Source organism: Zeugodacus cucurbitae, chromosome X (genome assembly GCF_028554725.1).
Source record: "Zeugodacus cucurbitae isolate PBARC_wt_2022May chromosome X, idZeuCucr1.2, whole genome shotgun sequence".
NCBI classification, from domain to species: domain Eukaryota; kingdom Metazoa; phylum Arthropoda; class Insecta; order Diptera; family Tephritidae; genus Zeugodacus; species Zeugodacus cucurbitae.
In genome coordinates, this window is record NC_071672.1 from 32,492,956 (window position 1) to 32,516,593 (window position 23,638).

The 23,638-nt window shown below is 39.2% G+C and overlaps 2 protein-coding genes and 1 pseudogene across 3 annotated transcripts in view; 1 reads left to right on the top strand and 2 right to left on the bottom strand.

Annotated features, from left to right (window-relative positions):
* Nucleotides 1–1,124: 1,124 nt before the first annotated feature.
* Nucleotides 1,125–3,110, bottom strand: LOC114804696 (uncharacterized). The gene is made up of 3 exons (XM_029044096.1): nt 3,024–3,110; nt 2,398–2,706; nt 1,125–1,571 (listed from the first exon to the last, which is right to left on the bottom strand). The coding sequence occupies exons 1-3, from the start codon at nt 3,108–3,110 to the stop codon at nt 1,125–1,127; spliced, it is 843 nt and encodes a 280-aa protein (XP_028899929.1).
* LOC105218275 (tRNA (adenine(58)-N(1))-methyltransferase catalytic subunit TRMT61A-like) lies at nt 2,359–8,991 on the bottom strand (annotated as a pseudogene).
* The window catches only part of LOC105218267 (uncharacterized), a 31,836-nt gene continuing 17,059 nt past the window's right edge, over nt 8,862–23,638 (top strand). The window contains exons 1-2 of one of the 2 annotated variants that reach the window (XM_054235689.1): nt 8,863–9,454; nt 9,517–9,610. In XM_054235689.1, the coding sequence (XP_054091664.1) occupies nt 9,551–9,610 (60 nt within the window). In that variant the 5' untranslated portion in view covers nt 8,863–9,454; nt 9,517–9,550. Of the gene's footprint in view, nt 9,611–23,638 lie in introns of both variants that reach the window. The other variant, XM_029044101.2, reaches the window with a different exon arrangement.

Sequence of the window (23,638 nt, forward strand, 5' to 3'; positions counted from 1 at the left end):
AAATTTTGATATAATTTGTTAAAAATAAATATGTAGAAACAAATTAATGAAGTATAAATATATTTAAAGTGCAAAATATATGTGAAAACTTTAATATACAGTGAGAAATAACGAGTTAAAAATTGTTAATTTTATATCTTTAATTGCAAATATCTCAGAAACTATAAGTTTGCGGCGGCAATAATTATATATATTCGTAATCTGGAGATCCTCCTCTATCCGCCCATATCCATTTTAACCCCGAAATCGTGGGACGGTATACTAAAGTTTTCCCCAGCTAGCACTCGATGAGGTAGAGTTCCAGAAATAACACACACTGCTTCCTCCGAAACTGTGCGGAAGGCACTTGCAACTCGTAGTGCGCTCATACGATATATCGGTCCAGCATTTCTCCACGAATCTTGCGTCTCTAGTGCGTCAGCCCAGATGGATATTCCGTAGGTAAGCACCGATGTGACTACCGATACCGACGTTCGGCATCAATCGTGCGAGACTAGCTCTTATTACGGACGTGTTCCACTTACTGCTTAAAGTTGAGTCAGGCATCAAGCATCACTCCCAGATATCGAATATAAGGTTGTGATGTGATTTCTTTATCCCCGACTTTCAGCTTGATGGTATCTAACCCTTTTCTGCTAGTAATGAGTACTGCTTCGGTTTTATGCTTGGCCAGTTGTTGGTTCACTGAATCCATCCACTGGTTGATGTTCTTGAAAGTGATTTCAAACAGGTGGTGAATCTCGTCCAGGTGTTTGGCGACGATAACTGCGGACACATCATCCGCATATGCTACTAGTTTGACACATCTTGGAAGCTTTAATCTCAGAAGCCAGTCGTACATAATATTCTACAGGAGTGGACCGAGAACAGAGCCCTGCCGAACACCACCGGTTGTATCATACTCTTTTGTGCCGTTCTTCGTGTCGTATTTCAGCACTCTATCTATAAAATAGCTAATCACTAGTTTGCGCAGATATGCTGGCACGCTCTTTTCTTCGAGAGCTTGCATGATGCAGTCCCAGTTAGCGGAATTGAAAGCATTTCTGATGTCAAAGGCGGCCACCAGGCAGTACTTCTTCGTTCCACCCTTCCATCTATTTCCTGCGATTGCTTTCTTGGCCGTATTAACAACCAGAGGATCCTTTCCGGAATCCATACTGGTTGTCTGCCAGGAGTGGGTCGATTACGGTATCTATTCGTTGATGGAATATGCGCTCGAATATCTTACCCGCTGTATCTAGTATGCAGAGTGGTAGGTGAGATGACGGTTCTTCTGGTGGTTTCTTCCCTTTAGGTAACAGTACCAATCGTTGCTGTTTCCACTTCCGAAGAAAAATCCCCTCCTTGGGGCATGCATTGTAAGCATTTAGAAATAATGTTGGTGCTGCCTTTATGATGATCTTCAAGGCTATATTAGGGATTCCGTCCAATCCCGGCGCTTTATTATTTCCTACACGATTACAGGCATCCAGCAATTCTTCTTCAGTGACAGGTGGAACGTCGTCCAGTTCGCATGGCGTTAACTGATAATCGAAACTGTGTTGCTGTGGAAACAGTGCAGTGACGATTTTCTAAAGGAGTTGAGGACACGTAGGTGGCGGCATTTGTTGTTTCTTCAAGTGGGTCATGACCACCTTATAAGGCTCTTTCCGGCATCTGCCTTTGCTCTCTTTTATGGCCTTATTAAGTTCACGACGAGCTTTTTTGTACTCTGCTATCAGCACTGCAGAGTTAGGTCGTTGATAGCCACGCTGAGATATTCTTCTCTTTCTATGACACTCTTTAGGTTGCTTAATAGATCTCTCGTGGTACTGGACAGTTGATATTTCCCAGAGTATCGCAGGATGGTCACTGGCAGTATAGATGTTCAACACCTTCCAGTTTTTGATGCTTTTACCTAGTTTTTCTAGTGTAGCAAAGGCAAAACTCCTCTCTGGAAAGGGAGCTTGCCACATGACCATATGAGAGCTTTGGTAGTACTGTCAGTTTTCCATGGCTGACCGATGAGGTGTTTATACGGCTCTGATAAAAGCACAAGGTCGAGCTTGAGTTGACGTACCGTCTGCATGAGCAGATCATGCGCAGCCTCGCAATAGTTTATGTTTAGCTGTAGTATTCTCATTTCCGACTGTTCGCTATCTTCTTGAGTGCCTCCTGGTATACTGGGCATCTATTTGAGCCGGCAAGGTGGGCGACCTTCTCTACGCCGGGGTAATCAGCACACAGTGCACATTTGGCAGGCTTATTGCACTCGGTAAGTTTGTGAACCTCTTCTACGCACTTGATGCAGAGTTTGGATCGGTCTTTATCACTTTTACACTGAACAGCACGGTGTCCGAAGTGCCAGCATTTATAGCATTGGACTGGCCTTACCAATGTTATAATATGGCAGTTTACCCAGCCGATCCTTTTCTTGCCGTATTCTCCTACTACTTTCTGCGCTGTTGCTGCTGTCAGCGTGACCGACGCAGTCTGTGTGCCTCTAAAAGTTTTACGGATTTTGATCGCTTCTGCAGTTCTGCCACAAATGTCACGTATCTCTAGATCTTTTTCAGGTCCTGTACTAAAGATTTTAGCGTCATCCTGCAGTATTTCTGTAATAGTCTTATGCAGTGTTTTGCTTATGTCCGCACTGCCTTTCGACAGTGTGAAAGTCTTCCGAATTTTGTCGACTGTGTCACCGACCTGGTTAGCGGGTACTGCCGTCTTGATTCGTTTTAGAATGTCGGAATACTTATCTTTGTCCGTTGGGCGGATGATAAGTGCTTCCGGTCTCATCACTGATCTTCTTGGCTTCTTCTGGTTCGGCTTCAGTTGAGGCACTGCAAGATTTTTCTTGCGCTCCTTCCTCTTGTTCTTTCTCGACTGCACTGCCTACCAGCCTTGCTTCTTGCTCTGCTCGACGAGATTCTGTGACTTTTCGGGCGTTTTTCGTTTCTCTATTGAAGAAGAAGTCTCTCAGTTTCTTGGTAGAACGCGATGCTCCAACCTCAGGAGAGCACTATTCTTTTCGCCCTCCTTACCTCGCGGTTCTCTTGAGCTATAGACTCAGAGTCCGCATCTGTCTCAACCTCCATCTCAGTGTTGGTGGCGGTGGTCACATTTTTCATCTCAGGGGGTGATGTTCTCTTCACTGGAGACCTCTGAGAAGTCTTCCTTCGTTCACCTTGCTCCACAATTGGATTTCGGCAACGACAAAAAACTAGCTGGTACGATGCGGATTGCCGTCTCGTCCGTAGCGGAGAGAAAACAGACTGCCTACCTCGCAACGTTGCAAACGACCACAACACGTGGGGAATGGGATTGATACCGAGAGCTGAAGAGGGAAGTGAGACGCACTTGCAGACAAAAAAGAAAGAGGCCGAAATGCGTGAGTATGAAGAGCTAGAGAAGCTGGCAGACAGAGGTAATGCTCGAAATTTTATGAAAAAATTAAGCGACTTAACGAAGGTTTCAAGACCGGAGCATAATCATACAGAGACCAAGGTGGTAATCTGGTAACCGATGTCCAGGGCATACTGGGATTATGGAAGGAACACTTCTCCGACCTACTGAATGGCAGTGAAAGTACAACACCGGGAGTTGGCGAACCCGATCCCCCAATCGATGACGATGGAACAGATGTTCCATTACCCGACCATGAAGAAATTAGCAATAGCAATTACCCGATTGAAAAACAACAAAGCAGCGGGGGCCGATAGATTACCGGCGAGCTATTCAAATACGGCGGCGAAGAACTGATAAGGTGCATGCTTCAGCTTCTTTGCAGAATATGGTCGGCAGAAAGCATGCCTGACGATTGGAATCTCAGTGTGCTCTGCCCAATCCATAAAAAAGGAAATCCCACAATCTGTGCCAATTACCGTGGGATAAGCCTCCTAAATATCGCCTTTAAGGTTTTATCGAGTTTACTGTGTAAAAGACTGAAGCCCACAGTCAACAAAGTGATTGGACCTTATCAGTGTGGCTTTAGACCTGGAAAATCCACAACTGACCAGATATTCACCATGCGCGAAATCTTGGAGAAGACCCATGAAAAAAGGAACGACACACACCACCTTTTTGTCGATTTAAAAGCTGCTTTCGACTGCACGAAAAAGAGCTGCCTTTATGCCGCGATGTCTGAATTTGGTATCCCCGCAAAACTAATACGGCTGTGTAAGTTGACGTTGAGCAACACCAAAAGCTCCGTCATGATTGGGAAGGACCTCTCCGAGCCGTTAGATACCAAACGAGATTTCAGTCACTATTGTACGACTTCTTTAAAAAAATTAATATGAGCCGCAGAGCTAAATAGAGAATGTACAATCTTCTATAAGTCTATACAGCTCCTGGCGTACGCCGATGATATGGAGGATGGAGTCAGGTAGAAGTTCACGTAAGTGAGGAAAGTTTCTGACTGTCATTCACTTGGGAGTGGCCAGGAACGATTCTTTTACATATGGCTCAAGCAGCTCACGACTTCCAGTCTTAGACCAAGTAGCCTCTGGGTAGCCAACAGACATACGTTTGTAGGCGAGCTAAAGTGAGAAGGCGAAACCCGCTTATGCGGTTGTGCGTAGGGTTTGGGACCCACCACATAAAAACACCCCCCCAATGAAAAGGAAGCAATAGCCTCGGATGAGAGACCCCAATTTTGATGACGACCACTGCAAACGATTAAAGGACTACGAATTAAGGGCATGCACCTGGAATGTCCGGATCCTTAATTGGGAAGGTGCCTCTGCTCACCTGGTTGATGTCCTCGTAAGAGTAAAGGCTGAGATCACCGCAATCCAAGAAATGCGATGGACGGGACATGGACGGAAGAAGGTGGGTCCTTGTGACATCTACTACAGCGGCCATATAAAGGAGCGCAAATTCGGTGTGGGATTCGTGGTGGGAGAGAGACTCCGTCGTCGAGTCGTTTGTAGTACTAGATTAAAGCATAAGAAAATCCATCAAGCTACTTGGCTGTCCAGGGATCGAATCATTCGCAACAAGACCGATCATGTTAGGATAGATGGACGACATGTCTCCAGTGTTTTTGATGTGCGTACGCTTCGTGGCCCCAACATCGACTCGGACCACTATCTTGTAGAAGCTAAAATACGCACCCGCCTTTGTGTAGAACGACATGTCTCCAGTGTTTTTGATGTGCGTACGCTTCGTGGCCCCAACATCGACTCGGACCACTATCTTGTAGCAGCTAAAATACGCACCCGCCTTTGTGTAGAAAAGCGTACACGTCAACAAACACAAGGAAGGTTCGACATCGAGAAGCTGCAATCACAAGCGACAGCCGAACGATTTTCTAATCGACTTGCACCTCTGCTCTCTGAGAGCACTCATCAGCATCTCAGTATAAGGGAACTGTGGGATGGCATATCAAACTCCTTACGTACAGCTGTAACCGAAACCATTGGTTTTCGGAAAAGTCAAAAAAACAGCTTTTATGATGAGGCTGTCGTCTCGCAGTGGAGAGAAAACAGACTGCCTACCTCGCAATGTTGCAATCGACCGCAACACTAGCGGGACTGGAAAGATATCGAGAGCTGAAGAGGGAAGCGAGACGCATTTGCAGACAAAAAAAGAAAGAGGCCGAAATGCGTGAGTATGAAGAGCTTGACAAGCTGGCCGACAGGGGTAATGCTCGAAAATTTTACGAAAAGATCCGGCGACTAACCGAAGGTTTCAAGACCGTAGCACACCCCCAGAGGTGATCTAGTTATTGATGACCAGAGTATACTGAGTTTGTGGAGGGAACACTTCTCCAGCCTGCTGAATGGCAGTGAAAGTACAACACCAGGAGATGGCGAACCCGATTCCCCAATCGACGACGATGGAGCAGATGTTCCATTGCCCGACCGTGAAGAAATTCGAATAGCAATTACCCGCTTGAAGAACAATAAGGCGGCGGGTGCCGATGGATTACCGGCCGAGCTATTCAAATACGGCGGCGAAGAGCTGATAAGGTGCTTGCATCAGCTTCTTTGCAGAATATGGTCGGAAGAAAGCATGCCTGACGATTGGAATCTCAGTGTACTCTGCCCAATACACAAAAAGGGAGACCCCACAATTTGCGCCAATTACCGTGGGATAAGCCTCCTCAACATCGCATATAAGGTTTTGTAGAGCGTATTGTGTGAAAGACTAAAGCCCACCGTCAACAAACTGATTGGACCTTATCAGTGTGGCTTTAGACCTGGAAAATCAACAACGGACCAGATATTCACCATGCGCCAAATTTTGGAGAAGATCCGTGAAAATAGGATCGACACACACCATCTCTTTGTCGACTTTACAGCTGCTTTCGACAGCACGAAAAGGGGCTGCCTTTATGCCGCGATGTCTGAATTTGGTATCCCCGCAAAACTAATGCGGCTGTGTAAGCTGACGTTGAGCAACACCAAAAGCTCCGTCAGGATCGGGAAAGACCTCTCCGAGCCGTTCGATACCAGACGAGGTTTCAGACAAGGTGACTCACTCTCGTGTGATTTCTTTAACCTGATGCTGGAGAAAATAATACGAGCTGCAGAGCTAAACAGAGAAGGTACAATCTTCTATAAGAGTGTACAGCTACTGGCGTACGCCGATGATATCGATATCATTGGAAACAACACCCGCGCCGTTAGTTCTGCCTTCTCCAGACTGGATAAGGAAGCGACGCGTATGGGTCTGGTGGTGAACGAGGACAAGACGAAATATCTCCTGTCGTCAAACAAACAGTCAGCGCATTCGCGTCTTGGCTCCCACGTCACTGTTGACAGTCATAACTTTGAAGTTGTAGATAATTTCGTCTACCTGGGAACCAGCATTAACAGCAATAACAATGTCAGCCTGGAAATCCAACGCAGAATCACTCTTGATAACAGGTGCTACTATGGACTAAGTAGGCAATTGAAAAGTAAAGTCCTCTCTCGACGAACAAAAACCAAACTCTACAAGTCTCTCATCATTCCCGTCCTACTTTACGGTGCAGAAGCGTGGACGATGTCAACATCCGATGAGACGGCACTAGGAGTTTTCGAGAGAAAGGTTTTGCGGAAGATTTATGGTCCCTTAAGAATTGGCAACGGCGAATACCGCAGACGATGGAACGATGAGCTGTATGTGTTATTCGACGACATAGACATAGTCCAGCGAATAAAAAAACAGCGGCTACGCTGGCTAGGACATGTTGTTCGAATGGATGAAGTTGCTCCAGCTCTGAAAGTATTCGATGCAGTACCCGCTGGTGGAAGCAGAGGAAGAGGGAGACCTCCACTCCGATGGAAGGACCAGGTGGAGAGGGACCTGGCTTCGCTTGGAATAATCAATTGGCGCCAAACTGCCAGAAGGAGAGATGCGTGGCGCGCTGTTTTGGACTCGGCTATAACCGCGTAAGCGGTGTCTACGCTAGTCAAGAAGAAGAAGAAGATATGCATTATGTTCGGTTATAAACTGTTTGCATTTGGGATTATAGCTTCATACACTACTTTAGACTTTACAAGGAAGCCTTTAATTATGTATTGCAATGTATAGCTTATGAACTCACAAGAAAAGCTTTAAACCTTTGGCAAAATTTGGATGTGATTGCATAAATTTCACATTTATTTCAAATTTGTTTTGTTTTGTGTTAATAACTTTCGTTAGCCGAGTCCCTATTAAAAATAGTATTGCATTTAAACTTATTATCCATAGTATAATATGTAATAAAACTTATTAACATAATAAAACTTATTAAATTTTTCAAAACATTTTCTTTCTAAAACTCATAAGCTATCGAATATTTTATACGAAATTCGAGCACATTTAACAATTAAATTCGAATTACATAATTGCAAATATTCGTTATTCGGATTCACTATTCGAAAGTAGGATTGAAAATGCGAAAATTGAGTTACAGAATTCAAAAGATTCGAATTCGAGAAAATTCATTTTCGAATCGAGTTACAGAATAGGGCCCCTGGACGTGTAATCAGCGCACATTATGTGAGGACTTTTTTGGATTCTTCAGGAGTTTTTGTAGGATCTGTTCTTTCCTTAATTACAGAATATAGATTCATCTAATTTCTGTAAAGTATAAAGTAAAAAATATTTCTATAAAATACAACATAAATGTTGGTAATAATTACCTTATGCTTCAGGAATTCAAATTCTAGCACGGCAACGTTCTAGTCTTAACATCCATATTCTTATTTATTTTGAACTAATTTCGGTGAATCAATGTTCTTGTTAAGCGATACAACAACGTTATGATTCCTCAATACAAGGTGAAAATTAATCAAAAAAGTCTTCCAAATTAAACATGGAAGAAGTTTTTAAATTTTTATGATCACAAACATTCATTTAAATTTACCCTCTAATTTCTGTGTTTTAGCTGCTAATGATACAGCCAACTGAAGTGCCGGTAAGTCCAAAAATACTGCCTCTGCTTTGCCGTCTAGCTCATTGGCAGAAGCCAGTTGACACACGTCGCGATGATAAACGGTTACAAAATCACCTAAACCATGTCGTCCCAATTCCACACGTGCTTGTTGCTCTCGCGCTTCATGGATGTCAGATGTATGTAGATGGCCAAATGGTTTAATTGCATATAAAAAATGTGGCATTGCACCTGAACTAGTCCCGATTCAACTACATATAATTGAAACAAGACGAATTTCACATTGAAAGAGTATCATACTAATATCTGGTGCGTAAATGATATGTCTTCGATGTAGCGGAGTTTGTGTCCATAGTTATTGATTTGCTTGCAGCACATGTTCCTATTCCATCGAGAGTTCTCCGCTGCTAGCATAAGTGATACCAATTAGAGATTATAGAGAATATGAGGTTTGAAATATCTGTATTGAAAATTAATTAGAATTTAAGGCAAGACAATATTATAATATTATATTCAACAACTATTTACATGTTCCATGGTTTCGCCCTTGGCGTATCTTCTACTGCGTTCTTCGAATTGGCATTGAGATGAAGTATTACTGTACCACCCTCTTCAATTCCATGTTTCGGCTTTAGAAGACTTATATTTTACGTTTTACTTATTTAAAAAAGCGTAGATCAACAATTTAAATTTTAGTTAGTCTGCAGATCACTGAAGTGAATAAAACACGCAAAATAATAGTTCACAAGCTGCCATGATATAGCTCAAAACAAAACTTGTTCTAACACACGAGAAATTTGGTTGTGTTTTTCTATCATTCAGGGTGCTGTACGAGAGTGTTTATGTGATGGTGTTATTAAAATTTCTTTGAATGTGTTGGAGTTTCAGTACCCATGACTTGCTGGGAATATATTAAAAAAATCGAATTTCCAAATATGTAAGTTAACGCGAAACGCTGGCAGTCAAGTTACATAGTCTGTATTGTCTGTCTAACAGAACAATGCCAACAGCAAGTATCGTGAAATTCGCTGACTCAACATACTCCCAACGGCTACGACAGATAACTACAGCGAGTGCAGCGACGGTAGCGTAGGTTAAGCTATAGTTGTAAGTGAATTGTATGTTCAGTTCAAAAAGAGACTCAATAAAGAGCACATCAAACAAAATAGGTGGCGCTCAACGTGGGGCTGGCAGAATCGTAGAATGACGGAGAAATATCCACTAAATCTAAATAAATACAATGGACCACGCAGCATTAAAATTGTAAGTAGAGTGCTCAAAAAAAATTCAAAGCTAAAATTAAAAGTGTGCAAAAGCATTAAATCATTTTTGAGGTTTTTGTAAATTAAATTAAATCACTTGAAATCTATATATATAAAAATAAGTTACATTTCCTTGGTAATCTTATAACTCAAGAACCGCCGAATCGATTGACACAAAAATTTTAGATTTCGTTCCTACCTATAAGAAGGTGGTTTGTGTGAAGTTTGTTTGGAATCGGTGCAGCCGTTCCTGAGTTTGACATTTTTTGTGAGTAAATACACTGTACCAAAATCAAGTATTTTCAATACGATTTATCAATTTTACATCGTGCTCTCATTGCGAACAGAATATTAATTTGCTGTCATTGGAATTCAGTTGACAGTTTTCTTATGTGCTTTGAGTTCTTTTATGTCTTGCTCTCATTTTGAACGAACATACTTCTGGTGAGTGTTAACCAAGTGTTTCTTTTTTAATTGTATTTTAATTGCTTTATTTTTATATATATAGTTCAATTGCCAAGCGTTACTTAATTTTCACAATTTTAATTTGATCTCATTTTCCGGTGAGTGTTTTCTTTATTTGCACAATTGAGGTTATGTCCAGTGTGAGTGTATGTGAATTCATATTTCCACGCACACACATTGAAGTTTGAATTAAATGTATAATTTTTTCTAGAAATAATTTTCAATGTATTGGTTTTACATTCAATTAGTCATACACTGTACTGAAAGAATGCCACGTTCAAGACGACCAAACATTGGCAGACGTTCACGTCAATCAAATGCTACAGCGTTAAATCGAAGATCACAAAGTGAATCAATTACGATGCCACCATTGATTACAGCATGTATGCCTACATTGGCCAGATGAATATAGAATGTATACATTGCAAAGCATTTAAATTCATAAACGAAACGCCTGGCATGTGTTGTGCTGGTGGGAGAGTCAAATTACCGGTGCTAGAACTTCCGCCAGAACCTTTGCATTCATTGGTTTTTGGTAATTCGCCAACGTCAAAGCATTTCCTCTTAAATATTCAAAAATACAATTCATGCTTTCAAATTACATCTTTTGGAGCTACAAATATTATAAAAGATGGATTTATGCCGACGTTTAAGGTGATTTCTTCGTGTGGAATTAGCAATATCATTTTTAATTTATGTGCCGTCACTGTGTTCGATGTTTTTAGAAATTAAGATCCGTTATCATCTACATATATTTCTTGACCGTTACAGATTCAAGGTCAAATATACCATAGAGCTGGGTCTTTGCTACCATTACCAGATGGTGATCATAAATTTTTGCAAATATATTTCATTGATGGTGAGAATCGTGAATTAAATAAGCGCTGTGCAATTTCGACGAATACGAGAAGATCAATCGTGAATGAATTGCAAACATTTTTTCATCAACACAATGAATTGGTGAAATTGTTTAAAGTAGCACTCGAACGGATGCCCTCCGATGGCCACAAAATCATAGTAAAAGCCGATAAAACACCAATTGGGGAGCACACCACACGATTCAATGCACCAACGATTGATGAAGTAGCCATTGTTGTGGTTGGCGAACAGTTTCAGTCACGAGACATTGTTTTGTATTGTAGAAATGAGAATTTACAACGTATTTCAGAACTCCATCGCTGTTATGATGCATTGCAATACCCCATTTTGTTTTGGAGAGGGGACGATGGCTATCACATCAACATACCAATGATAAATCCAACAACTGGTACATATACATTTTATTTTGTTTAACACGTTCGCGTTCATTTGAATTTAGCGGGTGGCTGCCAGGTAATCACTTAATTTTTCCACACAAAATTGAAGAGGTTAATTCTACAGGTTAATTTTTTTAAATAGTCTGAACAAGTTAGGGAATTCCCGCCATTACCACATGAATTTCCTATGCACTTTTGTCGGGATTTCTCGCATTTAGTTTTATTGAAACTTCCCCTCAACAAACCACAAATGACTGGCACGTTAACTTTGAATGGGGATTCCCCAAATTAAATTTGTTTGAATTGCGGTTGGCCTGTCAGGGATGGTAGTTCACGACTTTACCAACACTAAAAATGTGCAGTGATAAGAAGTGAACCATGTTTGACGGTAGAAAAGCCCTATTTAAATATCAATTGTTTTATTGAAGGAAACATGAATGACGGGAATTCCCGCAATTTATGCGAATGTGCTAAAAATGATTTATAAATCATTTTCATTCGCTAATTAATTTTTGCAATACAGGTCAAGAATCAACAAAAAAAGTCAGTGCGATAAATTTTTATTCGTACCGATTGATGATTCGCCCTCAAGAAACAAATTTTATTTTGCGATGCAATCAACTTTCGCATCAATATATCGTCGATATGTACGCCAAAATTGAAAGTGAGCGATTAAATTTCATCCGTTACAATCAAGCCCGATTAAGATCAGAGGAATAAATACATTTGCGTGACGCAATAATAAATGATGTAAATGTGAATGATATCGGCCGTTTAACAATTTTACCATCATCATATGTTGGTAGCCCACGTCATGTGCATGAATATACGCAAGATGCGATGACATATGTACGAAATTATGGACGACCGGATCTATTCATAACATTCACGTGCAACCCGAAGTGGGTCGATGTGTTTGATTGTTTACTTGATGGTCAGGTGCCAAAAGATCGGCATAACACAACTGCCCGTGTATTCCAACAAAAATTGAAAAAATTAATGGATCTGATTGTCAAACTACGTGTATTTGGAGAAGTGCGGTGCTTTATGTATACCATAGAGTGGCAAAAAAGAGGTTTACCTCACGCACATATTTTGATTTGGTGCGTAAACAAAATAACCCCTGATATGATTGATACCGTCATATCGGCCGAAATTCCAGATCAAACCATCGACCCAGGATTATTCGAAGTTGTAACGAAAAATATGATTCACGGTCCCTGTGGTGATATTAATCGAAATTCACTTTGTATGATTGATGGTAAATGTTCGAAACGTTTTCCAAAGCAATTGATTGCTGAAACAATTACAGGAGATGATGGATATCCACAGTATCGTCGACGATTAACTGAAGACAACGGTAAATCAACTGTAATTAAAATTAAAAATCAAGATGTTGAAATCGATAACCGGTGGATAGTTCCGTACTCACCGATGCTGTCAAAAATGTTCAACGCTCACATCAATGTAGAATATTCTGTAAAATCAATCAAATATATTTGCAAGTATGTGAATAAGGTCAGCGATATGGCAGTTTTTGGAGTGGCTCCTGAGAATAATCATGACGAAATTTTGCAGTACCAAATGGGACGCTATATTAGTACGAATGAAGCTGTATGGCGTATTTTATCGTTTCCAATTCATGACAGACATCCGGTTGTTGTACATTTGGCAGTTCATCTTGAAAACGGCCAACGTGTTTACTACACTGCTGCAAATGCCGAACAAAGAGTAGTAGAGCCACCAGTAACGACACTAACAGCTTATTTCCAGTTATGTTAAACTGATGAATTTTCCAGGACTTTGCTTCATTCGGAAGTGCCTCACTATTTCACATGGAATGCATCAACAAAAAAATTTCAACGTCGCAAACAAGGCACACCTGTTGATGGTTATCAAGGTATTTTTCGAACAGATGCTTTGGGACGCATTTATACAGTTAGTCCAGCTAATGTTGAATGTTTTTACTTGCGACTTTTGTTGGTGAACGTACATGGACCTCAATCATTCCAACATTTACGAACTGTTAATGGTCAATTGTGCGCAACATACCGTGAAGCATGTCAACACTTGCATTTGCTGGAAGATGATTCGCATTGGGGTGCTACGCTTCGTGATGCATCAATTGTTTCTCCACCAATTCAAATTCGTATGTTATTTGCGATCATAATATCAACATGTTTTCCATCAAATCCACTGGAATTGTGGAATAAATACAAAGATTTCATGGCTGAAGACATTTTGATTCGACTTCGACATCGTTCCAATGATCCTGCATTGCTGCTGACATTGGAAATGTATAATGAAGCCTTGATAATGATCGAAGATTTGTGCCTTACGATTGCAAATAAGGCATTAGGGCAATTAGGATTGACTCCACCAAATCGTCCAATGTATGATTTATTTGAACGAGAATAGCAACGCGAACTGCAATGCGATCGTAATGAATTGCGTGCGTTAGTACAAACGTATACTCCACAATTAAATGATCAACAAAAATATGCATATGACACAGTGATGCAAGCTGTCAATGACAACACTGTTGGATTGTATTTTTTGGATGCACCTGGCGGCACTGGAAAAACATTTTTGATTTCATTAATACTGGCAACGATTCGGTCGGAACAAAAAATCGCATTGGCACTTGCTTCTTCCGGAATTGCAGCTACATTACTTTATGGCGGCCGCACAGCACATTCCGCCTGGAAATTGCTATTGAACATGCAAGCAATTGAAACACCAACATGCAATATTTCAAGGAGTTCTGGAATGGCTAAAGTCTTGCAACAAACATCCATTATTTTATGGGACGAATGTCCAATGGCCCATAAAAAATCTTTGGAAGCCTTAAATCGAACATTACAAGATTTGAGACGGAGTTTACAGCTGTTTGGCGGTGCATTAATATTGTTATCTGGTGATTTTCGTCAAACGTTGCCTGTTATTCCGAGATCAACACCAGCTGATGAAATTAATGCATGTTTGAAAAGTTCATTTTTGTGGGCACACCTACAAATGCTTTCGTTGACGACCAATATGCGTGTGCGTCTTCAAAATGATTCTTCAGCACGTGAGTTTTCAAAGCAATTGCTGAAGATTGGCGATGGAAAAATGGCAAGTGATCAAAATGGGTTTATCACGTTACCGAATAATTTTTCAATAATTGTATGTATCATCAAAAGAAGAAGTATCATCATTGATCGCGTTTTTCCAAATATTGCTCAAAATTATAATAACCATGATTGGTTACGAGAACATGCAATTTTAGCACCAAAAAATTTCAATGTCAATGAAATCAATTTCCACATCCAGGAAAAATTGCCAGGTAATTCGGAAACGTATAAATCCATTGATACTGCTATGAATGATGAAGACGCAGTCAATTATCCGGTTGAATTTTTAAATTCTTTGGAACCACCAGGCATGCCACCGCATAATTTGAATTTGAAAGTTGGTTCATCGATTATACTTCTTCGAAATCTTAATGCACCGAAACTTTGTAATGGGACGAGACATTCAGTGAAGAAATTGATGCCAAATTTAATTCAAGCAACAATTCTCACTGGCAAAGCAAAAGGTGAAATTGTACTAATACCGCGCATCCCATTAATACCAACGGACATGCCATTCGAATTTAAACGGGTTCAATTTCCTGTTCGGCTATCTTTTGCTATGACCGTCAACAAAGCCCAAGGGCAAACGCTCCAGGTGTGTGGAGTTAATTTAGAGGAAGCTTGCTTTTCTCACGGTCAACTGTACGTTGCATGTTCGAGAGTTGGAGCCACGAAAAATTTGTTTATTTATGCACCACAAAATAAAACAAAAAATGTTGTGTATACAATTGTATTAAATTGAACATTGCTTTTCTTTTTCATTATTGTGTTAAGAAATAAAATTATTTAAGCAATCAATTTTTTGCGTAGAGAAGCGCGCCGGGTAACGGTAAATATAAAAAAAAACAAATAGCTTTAAAAAAATTGTGACAGTGTTGTTATTCGATTTTATGTAAACGACGTTTTAATGAGCCATAACGACAATTTAGAAGATTTGATTGAAAAAATTAGTAATTTACAAACTTCTCGACGAAATATAATGGACGCAAATCAATTAACGCCCTTAATACAGGCTGCCATGACTGGCGCACTTCAACAACAACAACTATCATTTGACCTTAAACTACAACGATTGACGGACCAAATGACCTCTCTGACTACTGGAAAAACTCCACAAACATTCGAGTCAGTAAGAATATTACCCCACGTGAAGTGTGAGGAGCCCCTTGATCTGGTAAAATCATTACCAGAATTTTATGGGCAAATAAGTTCCTATGTGTCCTGGCGACAGGCCGCCCATACGTCATATGAGCTATTTAAAACATACCAAGGCAGCTCGAGACATTTCTAAACAGTTATAATAATTAGAAATAAAATTAAAGGCTCGGCTGATGCAGTTTTAGCATCATTTAATACAGTGTTAAATTTCGATGCTATAATAGCTAGATTAGATTTTACATATGCGGACAAACGTCCGATATATTTAATTGAACAGCAACTTTCCACTTTAAGACAGGGTAATCTTTCTGTGATCCAATACTTCGATGAGGTTGAGAAAAAAATTGACTCTCCTCACAAATAAGACTATAATGACTCATGAAGGTCCAATATCAGATTCCATTTGCGAAAAATATAGGGCAGATGCTTTACGAATTTTCATTATGAATTTTTCGTTATGCGACATACTATTTGCTTCCCGACCTAGTGACCTACCTAGTGCATTGGCATTAGCACAAGAAGGAGAATCAAATAGAGAAAGATATTTATTCGCTTCAAATTTTGCAACATCCATTGAAGATCAAAATAAAATTAGAAAAAATATTAACGCAGAGAAAAAGATAGAACATGAAAAAAAAAACCCTCACTTCTCGAAGAAACAATATAGAACAAATCAAAATAAATATGACAGGCAGGAGCCGGTGACACCTATGGATATTTAGTGTGGTAAATTTTTTAGTGGTAAATCCCTTCTCCCGTGGATTGAGCGTGGAGTAGGGAATCATGGGTGAAAAATAAAACTACTGGTAGACACAGGAGCATCAAAAAATTATATCAAACCAATGCCCGAATTAAAAAATATCATTCCCGCATCTAGACCATTTTTAGTAAAGTCTTTACATGGCAATATTCCTGTAAGGCAAAAGTGCAGAATTAAAATGTTCGGTGTAATTACAGATTTTTTTATGTTAGGGACCATCCATAAATTACGTCACACGAATTTAAGCAATTTTTAACCCCTCCCCCCCTCCTTGTTACAAGTTGTCACATTTTGAACTCACCCCCACCCCCCTGACGTGACGTCACCCATTTTCAAATTTTATGGATTTATCATAACATAAAAAAACAGGCTATTCTATTTACTCTTATATTTATTGAATAACCTTTAATAAAATCAATATTTAGTTAAATATTAAATTACAGAGACAACGAATGGCTAGTCAAGAAATAATAGATACTTAATTATGCTAATTAAAAATACAAAACTTAATCATCTCATCATCGTGTCCATGGACTTTTGACCCACTCCTTTATATCATTTATTATTGGTAAATCAGGCACTTCATTTTCGTTCTGAATTTGGATGTCAGGAACATCTTTCGTATCAACATCTTCTTCTTCCATCCATAAAGCATCGTCATCATTCATTAAACAGAGAATCTCTCGGGCACGTCTAGCCGCAATTTTTTGAGGACGAATTTTCGCGATAGGTAACAGCTCTTGTTTTTTATGTGATTGTTTGTGTTGATTGGTGGCTTTATATGAAGAAAAAGATAGGCCACATATGCTACACGATCTTTTAAATAAGTATGACTCGACCCTAGGGCAATAATTATCATATGGAACTTGTTTCAGATGGGATGATGCTTTGCGATTCAATAATATCTGTAGTAATAATGGAGCAAACTTAGCGTCGTTGTCATCACTCCATGTGACTCCATAACCTTCTGATGTCTGTTTAATTAACACAGTTGGTGGTAAAAATCCTTCGTCTAGCACCCTGGAACGCAGCAGAGCGGGAAACGATATTGCCCTAAATTTTGAAATGTGATGTCACAAAGCTTTTGACCCCCCCCGTGCCCCTTGTCACACAATGTCACTTCTGAATGATACCCTCCCCCCCTTCAAGGTGTGACGTAATTTATGGATGGCCCCTTACCAAATATATCTTTTGATGGTATAATTCGATTAGATCTATTAAACCAGGTAAATGCTCAAATAGACTCGAGCAATGGAATAATACGACACGATTTTGGAAACGAAAACCTATTGTTCCATGAATGCAAAAATGTTAATTTTTATTAATGTAAGAAGCGAAGAGATTCCTTCTTCTGTCCGAAATCTGTTTTGTAAAATAATAACTAATAAAGAGACGGCCTTTGCAGATTCTAACTAGTCTTTGCCTTTCAATACAAATATTATTGCTAACATTAGAACAAAAACCGGAGAACCAGTTTACTCCAAACTCTACCCAAATCCTATGGGCGTAGCAGACTTCGTAAACAAAGAAGAAGCTGACCTTCTTGCCAATGGCATCATTCGTCCTTCAAGGTCCCCCTACAATAACCCGATTTGGGTTGTTGATAAAAAAGGAATAGATGAAGCAGGGAATAAAAAGAAACGTTTGGTGATTGACTTCAGAAAACTGAACGAGATCACAATCGAGGACAAGTATCCGATGCCAAGTGCAATGGTGATATTGTCAAATTTAAAGGGTGCTGAATACATTACCACACTTGATTTGAAGTCTGGTTTCCACCAGATTGAGTTAGCGGAAAGAGACAGGGAAAAAACCGCCTTCTCTGTAAACAATGGCAAGTATGAATTCTGCCGCTTGCCTTTTGGGCTTAAAAACGCCCCGAGTATATTTCAAAGAGCAATCGTTGATGTTCTAAGGGACCAAATTGGCAAAACATGTCACGTTTACGTCGATGACGTTATTATCTACTCAAAAACAACCGAAGATCACGTAAGGGACTTTGAATGGGTGTTACGTAATTTCTACAAAGCTAATATGAGGGTATCAGTAGAAAAATCAAAGTTTTTCAAAGAAGAAGTAGAATATTTAGGCTTTGTCGTAGGAGCTGTGCTTTCACAGGAAAAGAAACTAATAACCATGATATCGAGAACACTTAGAGAAAAAGAAGAACATTTAGCAACTAATGAACGAGAACTCTTAGCAATAGTGTGGGCACTTAAAAGTTCGAGAAATTATCTATATGGTGTAAACCCTTTGAACATTTATACAGACCACCAACCTCTGACATTCGCAGTTTCGGATAAAAATCCAAATGCTAAAATTAAACGCTGGAAGTCACTCATAGAGAGTTTTAAGCCAAAAATCTTTTATAAACCAGGTAAAGAAAATCATGTCAACGACGCATTAGCAAGGCAGGCATGAATATGGTAGAGGTTGAAATGGAAGCACACTCTGACTGTGCCACTATGCACAGCGAAGAGTCACTGACCTACACCAACGAAACAGTGGATAAACCAGTTAATTGCTTCCGAAATCAGATAATACTTCAAGAGTGCGAAAGCTTGTCAAAGCGGTCCTTTATAATATTTGGATCAAAAAGCAGGCATATAATTTCATTCTGTGGTATAGAGTCATTAATAAAAACGTTGAAGGAGGTTATTAATGATAGCGTAGTAAATGCCATACATTGCAGCCTACCAGTTTTGGCAAAAATTCAAAACCGGTTGGTTGAACACCACCCCAACGTAAAATTCCGTCACACAGAAAAAATGGTTACAGATATCTACAACGAAGGTGACCAAACCGAAATAATAGTTGCCGAGCACAACCGAGCTCATAGAGCAGCACAAGAAAATGTGACTTGTTCTTGTGATCTTGACTGACTATTTTTTCCCAAAAATGGTTAAAAAAGCAGGACCTAGGCACCACCGTTCTTATAAAGGGTAGGAGGGTACATAAGGACAATTTTCGACTACCCTAACACATTAATACAATTAATGTCCCTCTTTAATTGCAGACTTATCTCAATAGTATTCCTTTCGTCGACAACTTTATCGGAAAAACTCACGGACAACACGAACGCCAATTACATTTCTATTCTAGACGGCGACGCAGTCGTGTGGGAGCATTACGGCTACTTAACTCACTATACCAACTTGACGATGTATTCAATAATGAACGAGGATACGAAAAACCTCACAAACCTTTTTCCCCAGTCTCATATGAGGAAGATAATAGATTCTGACATAATGCACATCGAAACACTACTGCGAACTGTTAACGTTCATCACCGTCAAACACGAAGTTTAAACTTTTTAGGTACGACACTTAAAATTATCGCCGGTACCCCAGACTTTGATGACTTCCAGAGACTACAGATGAGACAGGATATGCTCGTTGCCTCTAACAACAAACAGTATAGGATAAATACCCATATTCAGCAAAATATACTAGAAATAACAGACAAAATTAATCAAATCATTGCTACAACTTAAAAAGAAAAAATAGACACAGGTCACTTATACGAAATAATATTAGCACGAAATAGAATAATAACTCTCGAGTTACAAGCTGTCACAATTTCTATAACGTTAGCCAAACTTAATTTAATTAGTCCTGTTTTATTAGACAATAATGATCTAAACACATTTATTGACGAGCACTCTACCAACGTAACTACATATAATAGAAATATTAGGAATGTCTAAAATTAAGGTTTTGCAAAACAGTGACAATTTATATATTGTTATAAAATATCCTATACCTAAGATAGTTTGTAAGAAAATTAGCTAATTCACCGTATCGCACAAAGGACGAGTACTACATTTTGGAGAAACCAATACCGTTGCCGAATGCGGAAATAAAGCGTATGCAGTGAAATGCGAAAAATGTACGTTTGCCACATTTTGCAAAACACTAAAAACTACCACTTGTGGGCAACAGCTCATTATGGGAGCAGTGCCGAATTGCTCAACTACCGCCAACCATCATATGGGCATTAATGAAATTGACGCATTAATGAAGATAAATGGTACTGAATACCGCAACCGAAACAACGCTTTTTCTCGAACACCTTTAACTCCAACAGCACAGCAAATCAATCTTTTGGGTCATTTAGACACTATGAGCCTAAACTACTTTCAGGCAATGAATGTAGAAAATGTTAATTATATTAACAGAACACTCTGAACATAGTAACTTAATGCCAACAGCAAGCATCGTGGGATTCGCTGACTCAACATACTCCCAACGACTACGACAGGTAACTACAGCGAGTGCAGCGACGGCAGCGTAGTTTAAGCTATAGTTGTAAGTGATTTGTATGTTCAGTTCAAAAAGAGACTCAATAAAGAGCACTTCAAACAAAATAATTTGTACAATAATATTCATAAGAATTTCAAAATAAAAAGGAATTTTAGTTACGAGGTCGCCAAGATTTGAGGCAATTTTTATGTTAATTAGCCCAAAATAAAAACTTTTTTTTAATAAAAAAATAGATATATCGAACAGTTTACGAAAGAACTTTCCATTTCCACCTCTTTGATAACCCCCGGTGTTGGCTCGACCAGGGTAATTTTATAGAAGCGCGGGCGAAGTAACTAAAATCTCCCAGTGAATTACGCCCCAGCAAACGGTTACGAATAAAAACACAAAGCTAAACACGGGAAACTCGGCGCGATTCTCCTTTACCGTTTCTACTCTCTGGTAAACAGAGAGTAGCTGAGACATTGGTATTCGTGTTAAAACGCGGCCAAAGGGTTTATCTCTTTAAATATTACTCGGATCGATTTGCATTTGCTGAAAATATTTTAAACATATTTTTTTTTATAAGAACAAAAAATTTTGTTTTTTTAATTTTCTCAAGTTTGAAACCCGCCTAATCTCTTAATGGAAAGTGGTTGCTCGGTTAGCTCGTCAATTGCATAAGGTTATTATAGGTTACTAATCCATTATCATGTGCTATAAGCTACCACTTTGTTTCTCAGAAATGAAGATAGTAAATTTAATTTAGACGTTTGAAATGAATAAATATTCAATATAAATTCACTTATTTATACATTAATGAGATAATAAAATTTTTTATAATATATTTAATAATTATATGTTCGATTTAAATGTATATCGCACAAGTAAGGAAGGCTAAGTTTGGATGTAACCGAAAACTATTTACTGTTGCCATTTATTTATTTAATTTCTTTAAATTCCTAATATGAGGGACAATAAATTTTCTAAGATATCATAAATAATCTAAGAAATCATACATATTAACCGATATATACGCTATAAAGTCGCCCGGAAGGTTAAAATCGTTATATGAGATATGCGGAGGTTAGAGGAAGTATTACCTGCTTTTTCCCATTTTGAGCACAGAGTTACATGATTATAAGAAACACATTTCCTTTCAGTTGCTTCAGACCTTGTAGATATGTAAAAATTTGTTCGCTAGCTTTGAGGTCCTCATGTTCAATATCTGGGACCTTAAAGTTATAGTCCTATTTCATAAATTTTTATAAGGGCTATACCACACTTGAAATGCAGTACTTATATATTGTAATTGAGAAATAGTGAAAGTATTCCAGGTTGGCTAAAATTGGTAGTTTCTGAGATTTGGATTTTAACTTATAAGTGGACATATTCACACCCATATCTAATTTTGTATACATTTGTGTAACCCTTCTCTGCTAACTTTACCACGAAATTTAAGGTTTCTGGTGGTTCCTTACTAATTTAAAGCTCTCTCTGTAGGAGTAGTCGTAGCTTATGAGATATTTACAAAAACGCCCTCTCTCACAAAAATTTCATCCAAATATGCCTCTCCCAAGTCTGATCCTCTGTACCGCATTTTGGTTCCAAACTCTATTAATGGTTGAGTTATAGTACTTTAGCTCTCTCAGACCCGAACTAAAATGGGCGGAGCTAACATTTTTTCTTCTTCTTCTTGACTGGCGTAGAAAGCGCTTACGCGGTTATAGCCGAGTCCACAACAGCGCGCCACGCATCTCTCCTTTTGGCAGTTTGGCGCCAATTGGTAATTGGCCTTCCATCGGAGTGGAGGTCTCCCTCTTCCTCGGCTTCCATCAGCGGGTACTGCATCAAAAACTTTCAGAGCTGGGGCACTTTCGTCCATTCGAACAACATGACCCAGCCAAGGTAGCCGCTGTCTTTTTACCTGAACCTGTTGGCAAGGCTGACATTATTATCGGTGTTAATGCTGATTCCTAGGTATACGAGATTATCTACAACTTCAAAGTTATGACTGTCAACAGTGACGTGGGAGCCAAGACGCGAATGCGCTAACATTTTTTAGTGTAGCTATATTAGATTTATTGTTTATCTTAACTCAAATATCCTGGTTCAGGTGTTGCCTATAGGCAACAATTAAATTATTATAAATAAACTAAAAACTTTTCTCATGACAATATTTTTAAATAACTCTCTTATCTATATGTATTTATATATAATAGTTAACTTCTTTTAAATAAAACAATTATTTTTCTGTTATTGAACACTTTTTGTATAACCACTTTAGTATAACTTTTTGCGGAGAACGCATACTGAATGAATACGTGCACAGCTCATAACAGTAAATGTAACTGTAAGCTTGCACAACACATAAGTCTACATAATTGAAAAAATCGATGTTCAAAAAAATTTAAATAACAAGATATATAGGCAATGAAAAGGTTAATGGTCCGATATCGCAAATCTACAATACCTTCGAATGGTGCCAAGAAACACGTGACCTAAGATGTCTCAGATGATATGTGGGCATGGTTATTATTTCATCTATTTTGATGGTGTATAATGGGGTACGTAAAGGAAGTGACTGTAGAGAGTTTGGTTTATATAGCTTTATTGGCTTGCGAGATATATACAAAAAACCTATTTGGGGGCGGGCCACGCCGACTTTTCAAATATGTCCTTCCTTAGTGTGATTCTTGTAACTTATTTAAATTATATAACTTTATTTATGGCTTAGGAGGAAGTTCACGTAAGTGAGGAAAGTTTTTGGTTGTTAATCACTTGGGAGTGGCCAGAAACGATTCTTCTCCACATGGTTCAAGCAGCTCACGACTTCTGGTTTTAGACCAAGTATCTTCTGGGTAGCCAACAAACAGCCATTTGGAGGCGAGCTAAAGTGAGAAGGCGAACCCGCTTCTGCGGTTGTGCGTACGGTTTGGGACCCACCACATAAAAACGAAGTACCAATGAAAAATCGACGAAAGCCTCGGATGAGACACCCCCCTTTTGATGACAACCCCCGCAAACGTTTTATG